Consider the following 23116-nt stretch of genomic DNA (forward strand, 5'->3'; position numbering starts at 1 on the left):
ATAAAACATTCCATGGGTGTCCTTATTGGACAAAAATGATTCTTGATCTGATTGGCATTTCATGCACCACGTGGCTGACCGCTAGTGAAGGAAGCCCGCAGGGTCTTTAGCTAAATGTCACTTTTTGATTCTTGTTCTTCCTGTAGGGTCTGTGTGAATATATTGTATTGTTTCATTTTATTGTAATTTGCCCTATACGGCTTTGCGGACACTTTGTGACACAATATAAAATCTAGATAATAAAAGTTGCAAATCTATTTCTAGTTTATGTTGAAACGGGAGGTTTTGATCTTCAATGGAAGGCAGGAGGACAGCAAAACGCACCAAGAGAAAATGATTTCCCTATTATCAGTCTCTGAATGTCATTGGGTGAGGAAGGAGGGGGGATTTAACAAATCTGTCTGAGTGATCTGAGATTTAATAGAGTGACAGACCTGTAGATACAGTTTTGTGTAAAATTTTGTCTGTAATTGGGCAAAATGTGATCGAACATTGTCTGTACATGACTCTTGTATCCCAGCTATGGCTAATCTATGTCATCAGATTTAGGTCTGACACCAGCCTAACCAGACCTAGAATGGGAAGAGGGGCAAATCATTTCTAGGAGTAGTTTAAGCATCTAATCCCAAGCATTAATAGTACCCCGAACCGATATTAAAGGAAAGTTATTGAGGTCTCGCATTGGCATACCAGTCCAAAATGTGTCAAAAATGGACTTCTCATGGTCACCTAGGGTTTAGGGGAGTTAGAAAGGAGATAGATAAAAAAAAATGCTAACTGATAAAATAAAGTTGTAGGTGCAGCTATAGACCCTTTTTTAAATGAAACCTAAACATTTGTTCTTTTGTGAATCTTGAATGTTTACTTTCCAAACTAAGGTAAACAATTGAGAATTGATTGAGTAACCAAATTTGGAATTGGTCGAAAAAAAAAAGGTAGAATATCTTGGGATATTTTTACAAGGCAATCACAACATTTCATAGCTAAGCCAAGCTGTAGCCAGAGTGTACACTGTGGATTAGATACTTCTGGAATAGTTAACGTCACTTCTGGCTGTGGGGAGTATAATGGCATGAATACCCGATAAACCAAGTAGGGAGATTACTGATTATATAATTTTCTTTAAGACTGTGAAGAAGAGGCCTGGGGGATATTTATATAGATTGCCTTGGATTTGGAACTGGATTTTTTATATTAACGTTTATGGTGAAAGCTGACATTCACTGAACCTTTTATCAAATCAGATTTTTACACAAGTGGCTCTATAGCCTTGGCAAGGGCGTAGCTACCATGGTGCTGGGGGTGCATTTGCTACAGGGGCCAGCTAAGTTCAAGTTACGCCCCTGAGCTAAGGCAAATAAGGGGAGACAATGGTACCCCGGTCTTGTTCTACTGGTAATTTAAAAATTTGAGAACAAAAAAGATATTACTATAAATTCTAGATGAATTTATATTATATGGATTGAGAATAGTTTTACGGAAGACCCCTTGAGAAACCATGCCAGGATAAGACAGAAGATTTATATACCCCCAATGAAGCCTGTAAAACTCCTCTGGGTCCAGAGAAAGTTGTAACAGTGGAAGGTGTCAGTATGTATACCTGCAATGTTAGGTACTTTACTGGAGTTGCAGGAGCCCTTCTACCTTATATAGAGGACTATTCATCATTCTATATTTCTACAAATATAGAAATTCTTTTATAGAATTAAGTGTCAGCACCATTCATTAACTGTGTAACACAGGAAATATCACGGATATCTCCTGGTTACAATTTCCACAATCCCCATACCCCATACTAAAGTAAGACACCAGAAAGAGTATGAGGTGAGGAAGCGGGCACACTGGTCAGAGGATACAGGGAGGGAGCGAGCACACCGGGCAGAGAATGCGGTGAGGGAACGGGCATACTGAATAGAGAATGCTGGCATACTGGGAAGAGAATGTGGTGAGGGATCGGGCACACTGGCCAGAAGATGCAGGAAGGAAGTGTCCACACTGGGCAGAGGATGCAGTGAGTGAGTGGGCATGCTGGGCAGAGGATGCGGTGAGGGAGCAGGCACATTGAACAGGATGCGGGGAGGAAGTGGGCACACTTGCCAGAGAATTCGGTGAGGGAGTGGTCACACTGGGCAGAGGTGGCAGGGAGGGAGTGGGCACACTGGTCAGAGGTGGCAGAAAGGGAGCGGGCACACTAGGCATAGGAAGTGGGAAGGGAAGCGGGCACACTACGCAGAAGGGGCGGGTAAGGATCAGACACACTAGGCATAGGATGTGGGGAAGGAGCGGGCAAACTGGTCAGAACACGGTGTGGGAGCGGGCATACTGGGCAGTGGATGTGGGGAGGTAGCTCTAGAAAAACAGGAGAAGTATTTCACACTTCCAAAAAGTTGTCTCCGCAGAAAGCAGCTTTTCAGAAATTATTATTAAGTAATGAAGACTTGATGAATGCCTGTGACTTCAATATATATGTATAATATATAGTCACTGTGACTTCAATATATATGTATCACCACACACATTCTTTTCATCACGAATAGGCCCTATAATGCCTACTGTACTTGATCTTGATTGAACCGCTGCCCTATGTGAAGGAGTTATTATATTTGCTGCTAGGACGCACTCCGTCATTTGATTTGCTTAGCACTTTATAAGAGACATCATGTGAGAGACTTTAGAGGGAACTTTCTCTAGTGCACATAAGTGATTGATTGGTAAAATATATCAGAGGTTCTCAAACTCGGTCCTCATGACACCCTAACGGTCCAGGATAACCATGCTTGTACACAGGTGGCTTAATTAGTTCAGTGTTTTGATTTAACCTTCTGTGCTCAACCATGGATATCCTTTTCATCTGTCAGATTTTCCATATATTGCTCCATTGCAAATCCATGTTTATAGATGTGGTATATTTAAAAAAAAAAAACATTTGTCACTACTTTGGTACATTTGAGCATCTAGATTCTCTCCACTAATTACTGTACTAGTGAACGATCTGTATATTCTCCTGTAGCCACCTATGAATAGGATCTGATTTCTCCAGAAGCCAACACTAAATTAGGGACTGCTGTGCCCAGTAATTACCAGTGAGTAGATGGTTGAGTTGTTCTGCACTGTATGGTAGTTACCACAGTGGGATTATGCATAGTTTGGGGGTCCACAGAATAGGTTCTGCATTTTAAAGTGATCAACCAAATAGGACTTTCTTCTACTGTGGTCACTAAAATGGGCTCCGCATACTAGTGTTTTTATCAGACTACAGCATTCTATCTGCTATAATGTGCATGCAACAAATTAACTCTCTAGTGTAGTGTACAACACACTGAATATGGCTCTAATTTAGAACATATTTGTGCAGTACTGGTGCATGTCCTGTTTCAGAAAAGGTGGCAAATTTTGGTGGAGGATAAAACTTAAACTAAGAATACAGTCAGCACCATGAATGGATGATATTCCGCCCTGTGCTGGCCCTGCCCCCGAACATCTGGATGTCTATTTACTAAGCAGTGTTAGGAAAAGTGTTAAGGTGCCAGCCAATCCGCTCCCAACTGTCATTTTTCAAACACAGCCTGTGAGATGACAATTGGGAGCTGATTGGCTGGCACCTTATCACTTTTCACTCTTCACTTTTCACTTCTCCTAACACTGCTTAGTAAATAGACCCCTTGGTGTCATGCTGAGGGTCCTAAGGAGGCTCCAGGTGACACTACAGACTGCCGTTCCAGGCACCCTGCAGGTGATCAACCAAATAGGCCTTTCTTCTACTGTGGTCAGAGTAATGGGGCACCCTGGGCAGTGGCACCACTCGTACATCCCTAATTAAGGCTCCAAAGATAACTTTACAATACAGTGAAGAAATGACATGTTAGTTTTACAATGTCATTATCACTTGATATTACCAAGAACACAAAAAAATAGAATACATTATTGGGTTTCCTATGAACAAGTAGTCTTTATTGATAAGCACCTTCATTGTTGACAAGTCAGCCTGGCCTGTATATTAGTCATTATCATATTCACATGTGCAATTGTTATTATTCTGCAGTAAGTTGTTGTTTCCTATTTTGGGGGAGATGTATCAAACCTCGGAGAGAGCGAAGATTGAAAAGTTGCTCATTGCGACCAATCAGCTTCTTATCTAGCACAGTCTTTGAAATAACAGAAGCTGATTGGTTGCTTTAGGCAACTACTCCACTTTATCTCTCTCGGCTTGATACATATCCCCTTTTATGTCAAATGTACATATATTATATATACACTATGCATAGTGGTGGGGTTGTATTCCCAAATCTTGTCTTGGCACTGACTATACAGCTATATATATATATATATATATATATATATATATATATATATATGTGCTAATTAAAAATGATCAACCACAAATGCTAAAATCTAAGTATGGCTGCGTAGTATGGATCCAAATCATCCAAAATGAAGCTACAATTTTGGATCTACTGTATACAATGCAGTCTTAGGAACCTTTAGTATTTGAATCTCCAAGCACGGCCATATATTTATCCCAGCTGGCACTACTGCTGGCACCAATCACACAACAAGCAAGACGCGTGCCGGCATTTCCATTTTCCAAACTGGCCTGGTTGTTGCCTTTCCCAAGGTCATCAGTCCATTTGTGGACAACAATTGATTTACCACAAACAGAGTATGGGCCAAAGAGAGTAGCATCCAGGTATTTAATGTGTTGTTGGATCTTCCCTTCTTGGACATGGAAATTGCCAAAATCCCCAGGGTGGTGCGGATGGTTTACAGATAATGGATTGTAGTGCCCGCCAGTAGAGTCGCAGCCGTTGCTTAGGTCACCTAAGCTATGGATGTGAATTGCTTTAGTAGATTGACCAGGTTCCTGGGAAAATCCTTGTAAAATGAAGTTTGCTTCTAGTTTCCCATGTGGATAGGACTGCTTCAGCAAGACTTGTCCTGTAACTTTGGGTTCAGTCGCATTCAGTTTAGGATTTGGCTGTAGATTACATATGGCATATGCAGTACCATTAAGGTTATTCTGTATGGGAATTGCATAGAGCATGGAGTTCCAGAGATCGTTCACTTTTTGGGACATATCGGTTAACATTTCGGAGTCATTTATTTGTTGCGTCACTGCCCTGGCATCACACGATGTGTAGATAAATAATATAATGGCTGGATAAAGAGTGCCATACATGGTGGGAGGATTTCTGAAAAATAAAAACAGATGTTTTTTGTCTCAGTAATTATCAAAAAATAAAGCTGCCTAATCACACAAAAAAATAATAACAACTATGTCTCTAACAGTCATTTTACAGGCTTGTTTGAAAAATGATAGGAGCTGAATGGTTGGTACTTTATCTCTCTCCAATATTTAATAAATCTCCACCTTAGTCAGTTATTGCAGCAGGTTTGTTATACTGTAATCAGTAGGTTGGGAGCAGGTGCAAGATAAGTCAATGATCAAAGCCAAATTCAGTACACAGGGACTATCTAGACAGGAGCATGGTGAGCAGTAACAATACAGAGTAACACTGAAATCACCTAGCACTGAATGCTAGGGCTGAACCTGTTTTATAGTGCTAGGAGAAGGAGATCTGAGATTACAAGACAGCAATCTGCATATGGTTTTCACAACATTGGAAGTTCGCTCCTTTTTTAGTAAATATAATTACTCTACTAGTGTTTTGATTGTAAAACCAGGGTTCAAGCCATCACTCCTTATAGGTTTAGGAAATGTATTAGTTGTCCATGTTATTGCTATATTTCTATATTTATGCATTCTTGATTGTAAGGAGGTACAACCATAGAGGTCATTAATTAGACAATAATTCAATGCAAAAATAAAAAAGAGAAATGGTAAAAAACCTGAGTAAGGTGCACTGGGTTTAAATAAGGATTACTTTTTTGTACACATTTTCATACTATCATAGGTCTTTCCTTTTTTTATATCTTGCTTTACAATTGTGGGATCACACAACATTTATCAATGGTATGTGGGATATTCTCTGACTAATCATAGAACAAAATCAAACCTGGGAGATTGGAAAACATTTAGACATAAATAAATAACCATGTCTGTATAACTTTTGAAGAAGTTACAGTAAATATTAGGGTCAATCCATACAAATAAGCCGAACAACTACTGTGGAGTATACTGCTAAATGGCTTACTCTTCTGTACCCTATACCAGATGCTCTTCACAGTTTACATAAACTTTGGCTCAATAAAATGATAATATACTGCTATCCAATCCCTTGTGAACATAGAGGCAGTTCATACATGCTGGATAATCCCACCCACTATTATAAGATATACACAGTCACTAATAAACTTTCCGGATAATTAAAAAATTATTATGGCAGTGTTCACTGCTAAAGAAAAGGCCGACTACTTTAGAAGAAATAAACTAATGCACTAGTACTAATAATTATCCATAGTAACACTATAATTCCACTTCACTCACCATAAGGGCAATATAATATTTCTTAAACACAATTACACTATAGCACAAAACTGAATATATTAGAATTGTTTAGTAGAATACATAATATAGTATTTACAGGTGCCAAGCACAATCTTTTTTCTTTTTTTTATTTATTTTTGAAAAATGAATTTATTGGGTTTTATCCAGCAAGAGGAAATATCATTAAAGCAATATAAGAATATGTAACATCTAATAAAGGTCATACAATCAGAGAAATAAGAGCACTCTACTGGTGCTGATAGGGGATGGATAGCCCATATCCAATCCCTGCAGTGGTATATATCATACTTGCCGACAATCAGCTCCAGCATTCCGGGAGGGAGCTGATTATCGGCTAACAGCGAGGGCGGGGCCGGCCAGTGACGTCACATTGGGGGCGATCATTGACGGCATATTGTGGGTGGAGCTGGGGGCGGGGCAGCACGATTGCATCATCGTGGCCCCGTCCCCTCTTCACAATGCCGTTATTTTCACCATTGTGGAGCAGGGGGCAGGCCACGATGACGTGATTCATCACCCCCCGGCTGAGGGGGATTCTATTTTTTTCTGGGGAGAGGTCGGGAGGGTCGCAGGCTTCTGGGAGGCTTGCCTGCCTTTCCGGTAGGCCGGGAGCGGCACTCAAAAATCGTGAGGCTCCCGGCCAAATGGGGAGGGTAGGCAAGGCTATATGGTCTATATAGCTAAAATATACAATGCCGCCAAGGGGAAAAACACAAAGACAAGGATTCTGATTCTGAGTTATACCCTAATGCTGCTGCTGCTGAGAATGTGTATGCAGCTGCGATGCAAAATTCTGCAAATGTCGCAGCCGCCGGGAGATGTAGTGAGACGCCCACCTGCGACATTGCACATACAAGCATCTGCATACACAGACGCAGCATCGGTCACAGATCATTCAGTCGTCACAGTCTTGAGTGAGTCTATAGGCCCGCGGAATGGCCGTGGGAACTGAGACACCGGGAACCATATTTCTTGCGTACGTGATCGCAGTCGCAGGTTCTGACACGACCCCGAAATGGTTGCGAAACACCTGAATACCTTATCGCCAGTCCCCGTTACCTCCACCAGACGCTCCCTGACTGTTAATCACACTGCGAGTAAATAGTTGCTGCGAGCAAAGACGGTAATGTACCTTGACGCTTGCGCAGAGTGACTTAGACTCCTGCACAGATTGCCGATTATCGCTCAACTGCGAAAGCATCGGCATAGCGTACATCTCAGATTCAGCACACAGACACATTAAAGGACAAAGGAGAAGAGAAAGGAGAAGGGGGACAAGGATTTAAAAATGGATCATTATAAATGTTTACCGGTGCTCCATCACCACCTGATAGTATCAGCCACAGAGGTCAGTGTAATGTTCATTCAAGAAGCTGCCAGAAAACTGTGATATAAAAACCATTCCGTAGCCTTGGGTAGTAGAGTCCAGGGAATCTACTGTGTGTATATATATATATATATATATATATATATATATATATATATCCATTTCTTATAAAGCCTTATAACACCCTTTTGTGTATGGTAAGGTTCAAAAGCAATGGACAAAGAATATAAACTAAAATTATTAATTTCTCATGATTATCCGTATATAACCCCAAATTTCAGATAAGTCGTATTTTCTGCGGGAGTTTAACCCTAATCCAACCAAAATACAATACAGGTAAAGGGAAGAGTACAAGGGGTTGTAACTTGTGGGTGCACAAATAAATTGTTAAAACTTCACTTTTATTATAAATCCAATAAAAGAACCCATTTGGTGGGTATAATACAGTGAAAAATAGAGGTTAAAATCAATGATAGACTAATATATATTTAGGACAAAATTTACTAAGTGGCGGGTTCTAAACCCCGGCGGTTTGGTGGCAATTTGACGGTGGGTTCTAAACCTCGGCGGTTTGGTGGCGATTTGACGGTGGGTTCTAAACCCTGGCGGTTTGGTGGCGATTTGACGGCAGGTTCTAAGCCCTGGCAGTTTGGTGGCGATTTGACGGCGGGTTCTAAGCCCTGGCAGTTTGGTGGCGATTTGACGGTGGGTTCTAAACTCCGGGGGTTTAGTGACGGTTTGGCAGCAGTTTCTAAATGACAGCCTTGTTCTATCCTATTCTAAAATCTGTTTTGATGGCAGTTTTGCAGCGGTTTTGGCCTTAGTAAATCTACGGATAGCAAAACCGCCGCCAAACCGCCGGGGTTTAGAACCTGCTGCTTTGTAAATTTTGCCCATAGAATGTGCCAAGAAAAAATAAAGAGTGTGGTACTAAAAACCGTAATACACTTGTTATGTCTCTTATTTAATTTGTTATAATGTGGCTGCTATATCAATAAAGATTAATATCCAATCCAAAATCTGAGATTTAAATTGGATACGTTTCCAATGATAATATCTCCTATTATACCGGTATATCCGCTATCATTGAGCAAAATTATATTCTCCAGAAAACCAACCTAATTTGTATGGTAAAGTGCCAGAATTTGCTTATATCAGAATGTATGAGGTCCCAGTATAAATATCTCGTTTTGTATGGTAAGGAGGAAATAAATAGTAACATCCGTTTTTGTTTTCCTGAAAAACGAACACACCCGAAGTATCAGGGCTGCTGTAAATTCACAACTCGGATTTGAAAAACGAATATTGATTGCATGTAAACAGGTCCAAATTACATGATTTTAGCCAATCTGAGATGCAGCAGAAAAAGCTAGCCCTAGTAAAGGCAAGATTATCAGGGACCGCCATTTGTTTTGGGGTTTATCGCTTATTATTTAAAACTATATATATATGTTATATCATTTTTCACTGACCTTTTAAAGATAAACTAAAAAGAAAGTTATATTTTAATGTCTAATTAGGTAAACCCAGTGCTTCTAACTGTGAAGTTGCTCCTTTTCTCAGCTTGTGGGCAAGTTTGCTAGTTTGCTAAAGATGTGCAACACCGAATAGCAGACTTCTCGATCTGCGTACCATCAATGGTAGTGTTGAGAACCTAGGTAAAAAGAGCCAGTTTAGTGACCACAGAGACACAAATAAAATTGTGGAGTCTACAGTTTCCCGGTCATTTGTGGCAGGTTCCAAGAAAGTGACCAATGTGACACAATAGAGGATAATAGATTATTCTTGAACTGACTCTCACTTTCCCCTGCCCCAGTTGCATGGATTCTTCCATTGACACTACTAAAGTCTGTAAACACTAGCACTAACTTAAATGAGAAGCTATGGGATGACACTCTCTTGAGCATGCTCATTGAAACGAATGTCCACTTTGTGGTAAAAAATTATGAGGACATTTGGTGAAGGAGGTAACACCCAGGATGCCAGAATGTGGTGACCAGAGTCTCATTATATTGCAGTTCTAAAGCCATCGTACAGACTGGTTCATCAAAAAAATCTTTTTGAAGGACTCTAGAATGGAAACACAATTTTGAAGAGGTGGATTGTCTCGCTCCCAAATCAGAAAGGCCCAAATTAAGGCTTGATGGAAAGCAGCGAAATATTAATAAGTATTTTTTGCCTTCTCAGAGCATTAACTGAGGAAGCTTCTACAGGTCTTGGGATCCTCACCATATTTTGGTGGAGCAGATATCCTGAGCTGAGAAGAGGCAGTAACAACTATAGGAGATGTTAACAGAGTGTCCAAACATTGCATAGGTCCCGGCAGTACTTGCATAATCTGGGCACGGTTGGCCTCTTGTTTCAGACGACTGAGACGTGAAGCCCCACAGTGGGACATTTAAAAAAAACAAAAAAAACCTCTTTGCATTCATGAAAATATAGAAACACAGAGAAAGACAAAAAAAATGGGAAATGTAGATATTTATTTATACACTATTTTAACAGATCACAGCAGAACAGATTCACGCTCCCATCTCGTGATATATACACAGTATGTATTTTGCAGAACTTAGCGAATAGGCTCACTTGGGGGACAGGAAATCATAAATGCTGAATAAGTTTTGTTACTTGTAAAAATGTTTATTTTTGCTGCTGAACATTTGTATAAGATCAGGATGAAGGGTCAGGGACTTAGGGTCAGCTTAATGGTTAACTGCCTATTGATTTCTATCCATATGCAGTACCACTGTAGAATGTTTGTGGATATATATACTGTATATAGGGATGTGCGCCGGACCATTTTTGCCGGATTTGGATTTGGTTCTAATTCGTCGTCCGGCTTTGGATTTGGATTTGGATTTGCCAAACTGCGGTGACTGGCTTTGGATTTGGATTTGGATTTGGATTTTTTTACAAAAATTGACAAAAAAAGCTAAAATCACATAAATTGGTCTTTTTTTTCTTCCTAGAGTATTATTAACCTCAATAACATTAATTTCCAGTCAATTTAGACCATATCACAGCTTATAATATTGTTTTCAACATTATTGGCCAAAGGTTGCAGTGAGCTGACTGGTTACTAAGCGACAAAGCAGCGGCACAACGACACAGACACCACAGTATAAAGCACATCTATGACACATTGCCACACAGCAGTGGCAGAAATGAAAAGTAGTGCACCCACCCAGTGGGGTACGGCCAGCAGAGTCACAGTACTTGTTTACAAAGTGGGCTACGGCCCTAGGAGTCACAGTGCATAATCTTATTAGCATTACACCGCACATAGGGCCTGATTCACATTACACCATAAAGTAGTGTCTCTTATTTATGTTACGACACACAGTAGTGCCCCTTTTACACAATGCCCACAGTAGTGACCCTTTTACACAATGCCCACAGTAGCGGTGTCCCTTACACAATGTCCCCCAGCAGTGGTGCCCCCTATGCAGTCCCCTTAGTAGTACGGTCCACTATGCAGTGCCCCCAGTTGAATGCTCCCCAGTAGTATGCCCCCCATTAGCAGGCCCCCCCAGTAGTATGTCCCCCATTAGCAGGCCCCCCCAGTAGTATGCCCCCCATTAGCATGCCACCCAGTAGTATGCCCCCCCAGTAGTATGGCTCCCCCAGTAGTAGGCTGCCCCAGTAGCAGGCCCCCCCAGTAGTAGGCTGCTCCAGTAGTAGCCCCCCCTGTAGTATGGGCCCCCCCTGTAGTATGGCCCCCCCTGTAGTAGGCCCCCCCAGTAGTATGGCCCCCCCCAGTAGCAGGCCCCTCAGTAGTATGGCCCCCCCAGTAGCAGACCCCCCCCAGTAGTATAGCCCCCCCCAGTAGCAGGCCCCTCTGTAGTATGGCCCCCCCAGTAGTATTGCCTCCCCCAGTAGCAGACCCCCCCCCAGTAGTGCAGACCCCCCCCCAGTAGTATAGCCCCCCCAGTAGCAGGCCCCTCTGTAGTATGGCCCCCCCAGTAGTATAGCCCCCCCCCAGTAGCAGACCCCCCAGTAGTGCAGACCCCCCCCCCAGTAGCGCCCCCGGACCTTCGACAAGTAAAAAAATAAAAAAAATAAAACTTACCTGTATCCCCGCTCCCGCGCCGTCCGCTCTGTCACACGCTGAGGAGGGAGCCGGAAGACGGAGCTCATGTGTGAGCTCCAGCCGGCTCCCTCCGTGCAGCAGCCAATGAGAGTCTGTGTGACTCTCATTGGCTGCTGTAACAAACACACAGCTGCCGCTGGCGGCTGTGTGTCTGTGTCTGTGTAGGGCAGAGCGCTATCACTGCGCTCTGCCCTACACGCGAGGAGACCTGATGTCGGATTCTCTAGTGAGAATCCGACATCAGGCGGCCGCCGTTCGGCCCCGAACGGGGATCCGAGTCAGGCGGTGAACACCCGAACAGGGTTCGGGTGGACTCGGATCCCCAATGTTCGGAGCGGTTCGGATTCCACAGAATCCGAACCGCTCATCTCTAACTGTATAATATACATATATATATATATATATACACACACACACACACACACACACACACACACACACACACACGTGCATTACTGACATAAAAGATTGCTTTAAAAAAATAAATTAAACCCACACTGACTCAGGCCACAAACTGCTGCCTTCGCTGTTTGTAGATGACCAGTGCAGTGCGGATGATATGAAAGGAACAACTTCTAGGACTCAGAGTATAGGGCAATCATTTACTCATGAATTACAATTACTTTTGCCCTGGGAATTATTGTCAACTTACTCATCCACCAGTAATGTGCAGTGAGGTCAATGGCTGGGGAGGCACAGATGGAGATGGGTCTGAGTGCTGGGAGCCTGTCTCACCCCCTACTCACTGTAAATCTCCCCTCCCATTGATTCTTCTACCTGCATCGCTGTGTCTTCTCTTGCTGCTGACTGAGCTCCAATCTCTAAACACTGCAGTGCACTTCCTGGTCACATGACACATCCTGGGTGTCCATCAGTGCTCAAGGCATGCCCCCCATACTCAGAGGCATGCTTCTATTAAGTCTCTTTCTGTGAAGCTTACTGCCCATGGTGTGGCCCCGCCCCCAGCTCGGCAAGCAGTGTCTAACTATACAGAAGCGAGGCTGAGCTATTGCTGCCTCATCTTTGTCTCCCTGCAGTCCCAGGGAGCTCTACAAAGCTGGTGAGTGTTAACTCTAAAAATGATTACAACAAACAAAGAAGATGTTTATAACTTATAAATATCTTATTTATATTATTCCAATCATTTTTATATTGAATCTCAGGAGTATGACAGGGGACACATCCAAGTATGTGTATTTTGTGCGGTGCTGCATTATAGACCTGCCTCAGTCCAACGCCAAAGGGGATCCTTCAACTCTGGGTTTCGCCATTGATCAAGGCTGTGGTTTTTCTATACTGTAGCTCGACCATCACTTTCATGTTTTATCGCAACCCTCACATATACAGTATTACAATTTCAAATTGATATTTCCCCAGAATGCGAGAGAGGTATGAGCTGCATTTGTCTTTTTCTGCATCACAGAATATATTTAATACTAGGTTTCTAATAACTGCATGAATAATTACAAGGGGATTGAAATCACGGCTAAGTGTATTTTTTGTGTGCAAATTAAATAAAAGGAAACGTATCAAAAGAAAGTACAATTGTTCTTAAGATAATTGGTGTCCTTGTGCTGAGCAACAGAGGGTGTGGAGGAAGAGTTACTTTACACAAATGTTGAAACATAGGTGTGATGACCACATACAGGCACACATTTGCATGATTATGTATTATTTATAATTAAGTCTTTCCAAAACAAGAAGGTAAATACAGTATAGGAGCCAAGTGCCTTTCTATATACACAATCATTACTGGGGAGTTGTTCTTACTGGGACTATATGTAAATGATATTAGCTACAGGTCATAGGTAGCAAATGTTTTCCACCTTCAGCAAAATGTAATAATGACCCTCCTAAAGCTCTACGGTAAGACTATTGTCCTGGGATGCAACAGAACTGTGCAATAGATTCACATGTATCCAGAGAGCAGCGTTGTGTCATGTGACTGTGCCGCCCCTGTGCATTACATCATTATTATTATCATATATGGGCGGGGTCACCAGCACCCAGAAGTACAGCAGTGCCCAGGGTGTCTTGAAGATGGCAAAAAGGGGAGGGTATATCAGTTCTGTGAGAACTTCAACCCAAAGACTCTATAAGATGCACTCTCATAGCAAAATGTCAATCAAAAATATCTCAAAACATAACCTTTATTAATGTTTGCAAGGAAAAAAGATTAAAATTGACTTACACAGATCGTTATCTCGGTAGCGGTTACCCAGATGGGGGAAAGGTGAGATATGAAAATATAACAATAAACAAGACCACATTAAACATGTATAATAATCATAAACACACCAGGTCAGAATGTTGCTGAGAATATACAATAGAAACGTGGAGGGACAACCTAGAGCATCAACACCCAGCAAGATAAGGATAAGACAGTGAGTAATGAAGAGAGGAGTAAGGGGATGTAAGATACTGCAGCTAGGCTCTGCTGCTCCCTATCACACACAGGAGTAAGGGGATGTAATATACTGCAGCCAGGCTCTGCTGCTCCCTATCACAGACAGGAGTAAGGGGATGTAATATACTGCAGCCAGGCTCTGCTGCTCCCTATCACAGACAGGAGTGAGGGGATGTAAGATACTGCAGCTTGGCTCTGCTGCTCCCTATCACACACAGGAGTAAGGTGATGTAAGATACTGCAGCTAGGCTCTGCTGCTCCCTATTGCACACAGGTGTAAGGTGATGTAAGATACTGCAGCTAGGCTCTGCTGCTCCCTATCACACACAGGAGTAAGGGGATGTAATATACTGCAGCCAGGCTCTGCTGCTCCCTATCACAGACAGGAGTAAGGGGATGTAAGATACTGCAGCTAGGCTCTGCTGCTCCCTATCACAGACAGGAGTGAGGGGATGTAAGATACTGCAGCTAGGCTCTGCTGCTCCCTATCACACACAGGAGCGAGGGGATGTAAGATACTACAGCCAGGCTCTGCTGATCCCTATCACACACAGGAGTAAGGGGATGTAGGATACTGCAGCTAGGCTCCGCTGCTCCCTATCACACACAGGAGTGAGGGGATGTAGGATACTGCAGCTAGGCTCCGCTGCTCCCTATCACACACAGGAGTGAGGGGATGTAGGATACTGCAGCTAGGCTCTGCTGCTCCCTATCACACACAGGAGTAATGCTCCCTATCACACACAGGAGTGAGGGGATGTAAGATACTGCAGCTAGGCTCTGCTGCTCCCTATCACACACAGGAGTAAGGGGATGTAACATACTGCAGCTAGGCTCTGCTGCTCCCTATCACACACAGGAGTGAGGGGATGTAAAATACTGCAGCTAGGCTCTGCTGCTCCCTATCACACACAGGAGTAAGGGGATGTCACATACTGCAGCTAGGCTCTGCTGCTCCCTATCACACACAGGAGTGAGGGGATGTAACATACTGCAGCTAGGCTCTGCTGCTCCCTATCACACACAGGAGTGAGGGGATGTAAAATACTGCAGCTAGGCTCTGCTGCTCCCTATCGCACACAGGAGTGAGGGATGTTTGACACTGCAGCTAGGCTCTGCTGCTTCCTATCACACACAGGAGTAAGGTGACTGCAACTTGGCTCTGCTGCTCCCTATCGCACACAGGAGTAAGGGGATGTAAGATACTGCAGCTAGGCTCTGCTGCTCCCTATCACACACAGGAGTGAGGGGATGTAAGATACTGCAGCTAGGCTCTGCTGCTCCCTATCACACACAGGAGTGAGGGGATGTATGATACTGCAGCTAGGCTCTGCTGCTCCCTATCGCACACAGGAGTGAGGGGATGTAAGATACTGCAGCCAGGCTCTGCTGCTCCCTATCGCACACAGGAGTAAGGGGATGTAAGATACTGCAGCTAGGCTCTGCTGCTCCCTATCACATACAGGAGTGAGGGGATGTAAGATACTGCAGCTAGGCTCTGCTGCTCCCTATCACACACAGGAGTGAGGGGATGTAAGATACTGCAGCTAGGCTCTGCTGCTCCCTATCGCACACAGGAGTAAGGGGATGTAAGATACTGCAGCCAGGAGTAAGGAGATGTAAGATACTGCAGCTAGGCTCTGCTGCTCCCTATCACATACAGGAGTGAGGGGATGTAAGATACTGCAGCTAGGCTCTGCTGCTCCCTATCACACACAGGAGTGAGGGGATGTAAGATACTGCAGCTAGGCTCTGCTGCTCCCTATCACACACAGGAGTGAGGGGATGTAAGATACTGCAGCTAGGCACTGCTGCTCCCTATCACACACAGGAGTGAGGGGATGTAAGATACTGCAGCTAGGCTCTGCTGCTCGCTATCACACACACAGGAGTGAGGGGATGTAATATACTGCAGCTAGGCTCTGCTGCTCTGCTGCTCCCTATCACACACAGGAGTGAGGGGATGTAAGATACTGCAGCTAGGCTCTGCTGCTCCCTATCACACACAGGAGTGAGGGGATGTAAGATACTGCAGCTAGGCTCTGCTGCTCGCTATCACACACACAGGAGTGAGGGGATGTAATATACTGCAGCTAGGCTCTGCTGCTCCCTATCACACACAGGAGTGAGGGGATGTAAGATACTGCAGCTAGGCTCTGCTGCTCCCTATCACACACAGGAGTGAGGGAATGTAAGATACTGCAGCCAGGCTCTGCTGCTCCCTATCACACACAGGAGTAAGGGGATGTAATCTACTGCAGCCAGGCTCTGCTGCTCCTTATCACACACAGGTGTAAGGGGATGTAAGATACTGCAGCTAGGCTCTGCTGCTCCCTATCACACACAGGAGTGAGGGGATGTAAGATACTGCAGCTAGGCTCCGCTGCTCCCTATCACACACAGGAGTGAGGCATGCTTGGCGACATTTCGCTCCCTCCTTCCTGGAGGGAGCTCGCGGGCTTACAGGGCTGGTGGCGTGACGCTGCCAAAGGGGGCGGGGCCCGACACATGACACGGCATTGGGGGCAGAGCATGGGGGTGTGACAGCACGATCGCGCTATTGTGGCTCCGCCCCCTCTTCACAATGCCGTAATTAATGGCATTGTGCCGCCGGGGGCGGAGCCACGATGACGCGATTCAGCGCGAATCGCGTCACCGGCCCCCCTGCTGCCGGGGTTGTACTTAAAAGTGCGGGGGGGGGGTGCGGGCACATCGCCGAGGGCCTGGGGGATTGTCTGCCTTCCCAGGAGGTCGGGAGCGGCACCCGATTTTCGGGAGGCTCCCGACCAAATTGGGAGGGTAGGCAAGTATGGAGTGAGGGGATGTAGGATACTGCAGCCAGACTCTGCTGCTCCCTATCATACACAGGAGTAAGGGGATGTAAGATACTGCAGCTAGGCTCTGCTGCTCCCTATCACACACAGGAGTGAGGGGATGTAAGATACTGCAGCCAGGCTCTGCTGCTCCCTATCACACACAGGAGTGAGGGGATGTAAGATACTGCAGCTAGGCTCTGCTGCTCCCTATCACACACAGGAGTGAGGGGATGTAAGATACTGCAGCTAGGCTCTGCTGCTTCCTATCGCACACAGGAGTGAGGGGATGTAAGATACTGCAGCTAGGCTCTGCTGCTCCCTATCGCACACAGGAGTAAGGGGATGTAAGATACTGCAGCTAGGCTCTGCTGCTCCCTATCACACACAGGAGTAAGGGGATGTAGGATACTGCAGCTAGGCTCTGCTGCTCCCTATCACACACAGGAGTAAGGGGATGTAACACACTGCAGCTAGGCACTGCTGCTCCCTATCACACACAGGAGTGGAGGAGAGGGAGTGAGAGAGCTGCTTGTGCTGTAACCCCTGGAAGTAGCAGTCAGCAGTGGTCACTGTCATCAACCCTAATGGAGCATACACACGGTCAGATTTTTCTTCAGATCTGAACGATAACGATTTAAAAAATCGTTCAATCATTCATATCTGAAGGAAAATCTAACATATCTGTCAGATCTGTCAGATGAACGATTTGAACGATAACGATATCTGACATCTGATGTGTTTGCAGTCAGACTTGGACGATTCTATTAATTTTAATGCAGTCAAAAATCGTTGAAATCATTCAAATCTTTGGTAAAATCGTTCAAATCGTTCATCTGACAAATCTGACCGTGTGTATGCTCCATAACTTCTACTATCGGTTGTCTTGCTAAATTGCATCGGACAACCAATGAGAAAATCAGTAGGTTGGTATGAAAAACCACTGGGCATGTAAAGAAAGGATGCTGGTACACGAACCTAAATCACTGTTAATACAGTATGAGATCACCTTAAAAGAGAATGATTATACATTGGGCATACATATCAATGATATCATTCTAAAATCCTCACAAAGGTAAATGTAATCGATGTTCAAACATCATCATGTGATGATAATTAGGATTTAGAGAAAGATATAGATAAGTGGGGATAACCAGTTTGCATATAGGATGTGGTTATCCCCACTTATCTATATCTTTCTCTAAGGTGATCTCATACCGTACTCACAGTGATTTAGGTACATGTACCAGCATCCTTTCTTTACATTCCCAGTGGGTTTTCATACCAACCTACTGATTTTCTCATTAGTTGTCCGATGCAATTTAGCAAGGCAACCGATAGTAGAAGTTAGGGTTGATGACAGTGACCGCTGCTGAGTGCTACTTCCAGGGGTTACAGCAGTAGCAGATCTCTCACTCCCTCTCCTCCACTCCTGTGTGTGATAGGGAGCAGCAGTGCCTAGCTGCAGTGTGTTACATCCCCTTACTCCTGTGTATGATAGGGAGCAGCAGAGCCTAGCTATAGTATCTTACATCCCCTTACTCCTGTGTATGATAGGGAGCAGCAGAGCCTAGCTGTAGTATCTTACATCCCCTTACTCCTGTGTGCGATAGGGAGCAGCAGAGCCTAGCTGCAGTATCTTACATCCCCTCACTCCTGTGTGTGATAGGGAGCAGCAGAGCCTAGCTGCAGTATCTTACATCCCCTCACTCCTGTGTGTGATAGGGAGCAGCAGAGCCTAGCTGCAGTATATTACATCCCCTCACTCCTGTGTGTGTGATAGCGAGCAGCAGAGCCTAGCTGTAGTATCTTACATCCCCTTACTCCTGTGTATGATAGGGAGCAGCAGAGCCTAGCTGCAGTGTCTTACATCCCCTTACTCCTGTGTATGATAGGGAGCAGCAGAGCCTAGCTATAGTATCTTACATCCCCTTACTCCTGTGTGTGATAGGGAGCAGCAGAGCCTAGCTGCAGTATCTTACATCCCCTCACTCCTGTGTGTGATAGGGAGCAGCAGAGCCTAGCTGCAGTATCTTACATCCCCTCACTCCTGTGTGTGATAGGGAGCAGCAGAGCCTAGCTGCAGTATCTTACATCCCCTCACTCCTGTGTGTGATAGGGAGCAGCAGGGCCTAGCTGCAGTATCTTACATCCCCTCACTCCTGTGTGTGATAGGGAGCAGCAGAGCCTGGCTGCAGTATCTTACATCCCCTTACTCCTGTGTGTGATAGGGAGCAGCAGAGCCTAGCTGCAGTATCTTACATCCCTTTACTCCTGTGTGTGATAGGGAGCAGCAGAGCCTAGCTGCAGTATCTTATATCCCCTCACTCCTGTGTGTGATAGGGAGCAGCAGAGCCTAGCTGCAGTATCTTACATCCCCTCACTCCTCTCTTCATTATTCACTGTCTTATCCTTATCTTGCTGGGTGCTGATACTCTAGGTCACAGGTTCTCAAACTCGGTCCTCAGGACCCCAAACAGTGCATGTTTTCCAGGTCTCCCCACAGAAGCACCAGTGAAATTATTAGATCCACCTTTGGATCTTTTAAAATGTGTCAGTGAGTAATGAATACACCTGTGTGCCTGCTGGATGACCTGGAAAATGTGAACTGTGTGAGGTCCTGAGGACCGAGTTTGAGAACCACTGCTCTAGGTTGTCACTTCATGTATCTATTGTATATACTCAGCAACATTCTGACCTGGTGTTTTTTGATTATTATACATGTTTAATGTTGTATTTCTTGTTATATTTTCATATCTCGCCTTTCCCTCATCTGGGTAACCACTACCGAGATAACGATCTGTGTAAGTCCATTTTAATCTTATTTCCTTGCAAAAATTAATAAAGGTTATGTTTTAAGATATTTTGATTGACATTTAGCTATGAGAGTGCATCCTATAGAGTCTTTGGGTTGAAGTTCTCACAGAACTGATATAACCTTCCCTTTTTGTCTACTTGCATTTACTCTGAGTAGCACCACCACCACCAGCCACAGTGGTGTTTCATTACCACACAATACAGTGTAGGTGGATATAGCTTATTATATATACCTCTTAAGCTGCATACACACACAACGATTTTGTTACCAACGATTTTATGAATGATTTTTATGAACGATTATCTGTCAGATTATCTGTCAGATTTTTTAATGTGTAATGAACGATTTTTATGAACTACAAACGATTTTTGCATATTCCCTTAATGAAAATCGTTGAGATTACAAGTCTGACTGAACTACAAACTACAAACGACAAACTACAAAAGTGAACACGCATGAACGATAATCGTTCATCGTTTGACTCAGAAAGTGAACGATTTTTTCAAACGATTATTGTTAAACAATATCGTTTAACGATAATCATTAAAAAAATCGTTGTGTGTGTATGCAGCTTTATACATTCCAACAGACATATGTGGATCTGTGCGGTGATTCTCAAATCCCTCTTCCCCCATCCCACATCTTAGTCAGGCTTGCCGACCTTCTGGCTGCCCCTTCCGGGAGGGAGCAGCCAGATCGCCATTACAGGGGGACGTGGCCATCATGAGGAAGCGGACCGGCCAGGTGATGAGTGTTTGTGGGTGGAGCGGGGGCGGGGCCACGTGATCATGCCATTTTGGCCCCGCCCCTGCTACACAATGCTGATATTACAGGCATTGTGAAGCAGGGGGCGGAGCCGAAATGACGCGATTCGGCATGAATCGCATCATGGCCTCCTCTGCTGCAGGAGTTTCTAAGGTAAGTGCGGGGGGGTTAAGAGGGGTGGGCGGCAACTGCGAGGATTGCCTGCCTTCCAGGGAGGTCGGGAGCAGCACCCGATTTTTGGGAGGCTGCCAACCAAATCGGGAGGGTAGGCAAGTATGATCTTAGTGTCTTCAAGATGTACCAGGCAGCTGTACACACGGCAGGGTGCCGGTCTGTAGTGTCTAAGGAAGCTACGGGCAGCACTGCCGCAGCGATAGTAACTGCAGGGAGCCTTTTCAGGCACCCTTCTAGCCAGAATCAAGGGCCATGAGGAAGTGATGGTGATGGTGCCGCCCACAGGGTCTTGTGCTCTCCCCTAGTTACGGCCCTGATCCATTACAAAACAATGGTTGGAACTGGTTTTTAAAGGATCAGTAAACTAGAAGTTACTACATATTTCCCACCCTTGGTGTCCTGCAGTACTTACCCCTGCTCTAACACCTCCCCGCTGTTTAAGGCTTCAGGGGGAGATTTATAAAATTTTGGAGAGAGATAAAGTTGAGATGTTGCTCATGGCAACCAATCAGCTTCTAACTGCTTTCTATCACAGCCAGTAAAATGACAGTTAAGAGATGAATGGTTGGTACTTTATCTCTCTCCAAGATTTCATACATCTCCACCTCAGCGAGAAGCCATGTTGGGGAAACACCACTACCCTATAATAACAAGATGCCCACTGATTTGTGTGCAGCTTTATTTATATTAATAGGAACTCTATAAAAAAATACAGAGTAGTTTTTGCCATGCTCCTGTCACCTCCATTGATATAAAGTTGGATGACATTCCAAACTTGGCAGTCAAGTATAGAACACTGGACAACTAGTATAACACAATATATGGGAGGATCATTAACTTATTATTTACGGGTCTTTTAACCCTTGCACACAAGTTCCGTGTCAGTTCCGGATTGGAACCCTGTTCCAATCTCCGAGTCAGACCTGGAATTTAGGTATAAAAGCTGTATAAGATATATATATATATATACACACACACACACACACACACACTATATACTATTGCTGTTCTCTGCTCTTGTGTCCTGTAAATAGACATCTTACTTCCCCCACCTACCCCTTCCTTATGCAGTTACACGTGTTATAGATGTTCTCGAACTAGCTGCCATGTTTTCTTCTATTCTTTTTCTTTTTTTAATTATCTCTTGAATGGACTGTCCACAAACCATTCTTTTTACGTTATTAAGACCAAAAGAACAGACCTTATATTGTGTGTGCTATGGTGTTTCATTTTGCATTGTATATTTATGCCCATCATGCTCATGTATTTATAACAAAACACATTTGTACAAGAGAAATGTAAACATTTAATTAGAAATAAAATGCATTGAAAAATATAAAAAAAAAGTTATATTGTAGTAAACACTAAAGATGTCAGTCCTCTGAGAACCAGACCAGCACTACAATCAAATTTAGGGGTTCTGAGTCAAGCCAAGTCCGAGTTCAGAATCATTTTGGGGTACCGAGTCGGATCTTCCCGCTGTTCGAAACTCGGATTTAAAAACCAAACTCGGGTTTTGGATGACAGGCTAACAGGTCAAAATGACGTCATTTTAGCTGTTTTTATTTATTTAAAAAATAAAAAATACAGATCCAAAACCAAAACATGTGAGGGTGGTTTTGCGAAACCAAAACCAAAACACAAAAGATAAATAGAATAAATCACTACAAAAAGAAACAAGTAAAATAAACTCTTGGAATAACTGAGACTGTAATAACAAAAATATAACAAAAGTATAGCAATAACAAAAAACAGCAACATTATATATAGGAAGAAAACAATGAAATTATAATAAAATCCTCTTAATGCAATTGGTCTGTTGCAATTATTGTTCATTGTGTATTTCTCTTTGCTATGAATGAAATGATAGTTACCTCTGCAGTTGTTTGCAGACAGTGGCAGGAGATGAGTAGTAGAGATGAAAGGACTGTGTGTTCAGAGTGTAATCAGCCTGGGATGTGTAGTGGTTTTATAATACAGGGGGGGAGTGGTCACACTGACTTCAGCTGGTCTATTAGAATACACATTCCAGTGTTTAACAAATCTCCACTGACGCACATGTAGCCGCCAGTCCAGCAGGTAAAAGTGTACAGAGTTTTTTTGCAAATAACAACCACTTGTTTCAGTGCTCGTTAGTTGTCTGCAACACATATTATTTGCTGTATGCATTTTCTTACCTGCTGTGATTTAAATGATATGTATGAAATACAATACACAGTGAGTATATTTCTACAGTGTCCCTCGTCTTTTTTTTTA

The 23116-nt window shown here is 43.8% G+C and overlaps 1 protein-coding gene across 1 annotated transcript; it reads right to left on the reverse strand.

Annotated features, from left to right (window-relative positions):
• Positions 1–3965: 3965 nt before the first annotated feature.
• LOC148501309 (extracellular superoxide dismutase [Cu-Zn]-like) lies at positions 3966–22788 on the reverse strand. Its single transcript, XM_088450596.1, has 2 exons — positions 22735–22788; positions 3966–5189 (listed from the first exon to the last, which is right to left on the reverse strand). Exon 2 carries the CDS (start codon positions 5174–5176, stop codon positions 4472–4474), a length of 705 nt encoding a protein of 234 aa, XP_088306722.1. The 5' UTR covers positions 5177–5189; positions 22735–22788; the 3' UTR covers positions 3966–4471.
• Between the last annotated feature and the right edge of the window lie 328 nt (positions 22789–23116).

Source organism: Taudactylus pleione, unplaced genomic scaffold, assembly GCF_031769625.1.
Source record: "Taudactylus pleione unplaced genomic scaffold, aTauple2 ptg000520l, whole genome shotgun sequence".
NCBI lineage: Eukaryota > Metazoa > Chordata > Amphibia > Anura > Myobatrachidae > Taudactylus > Taudactylus pleione.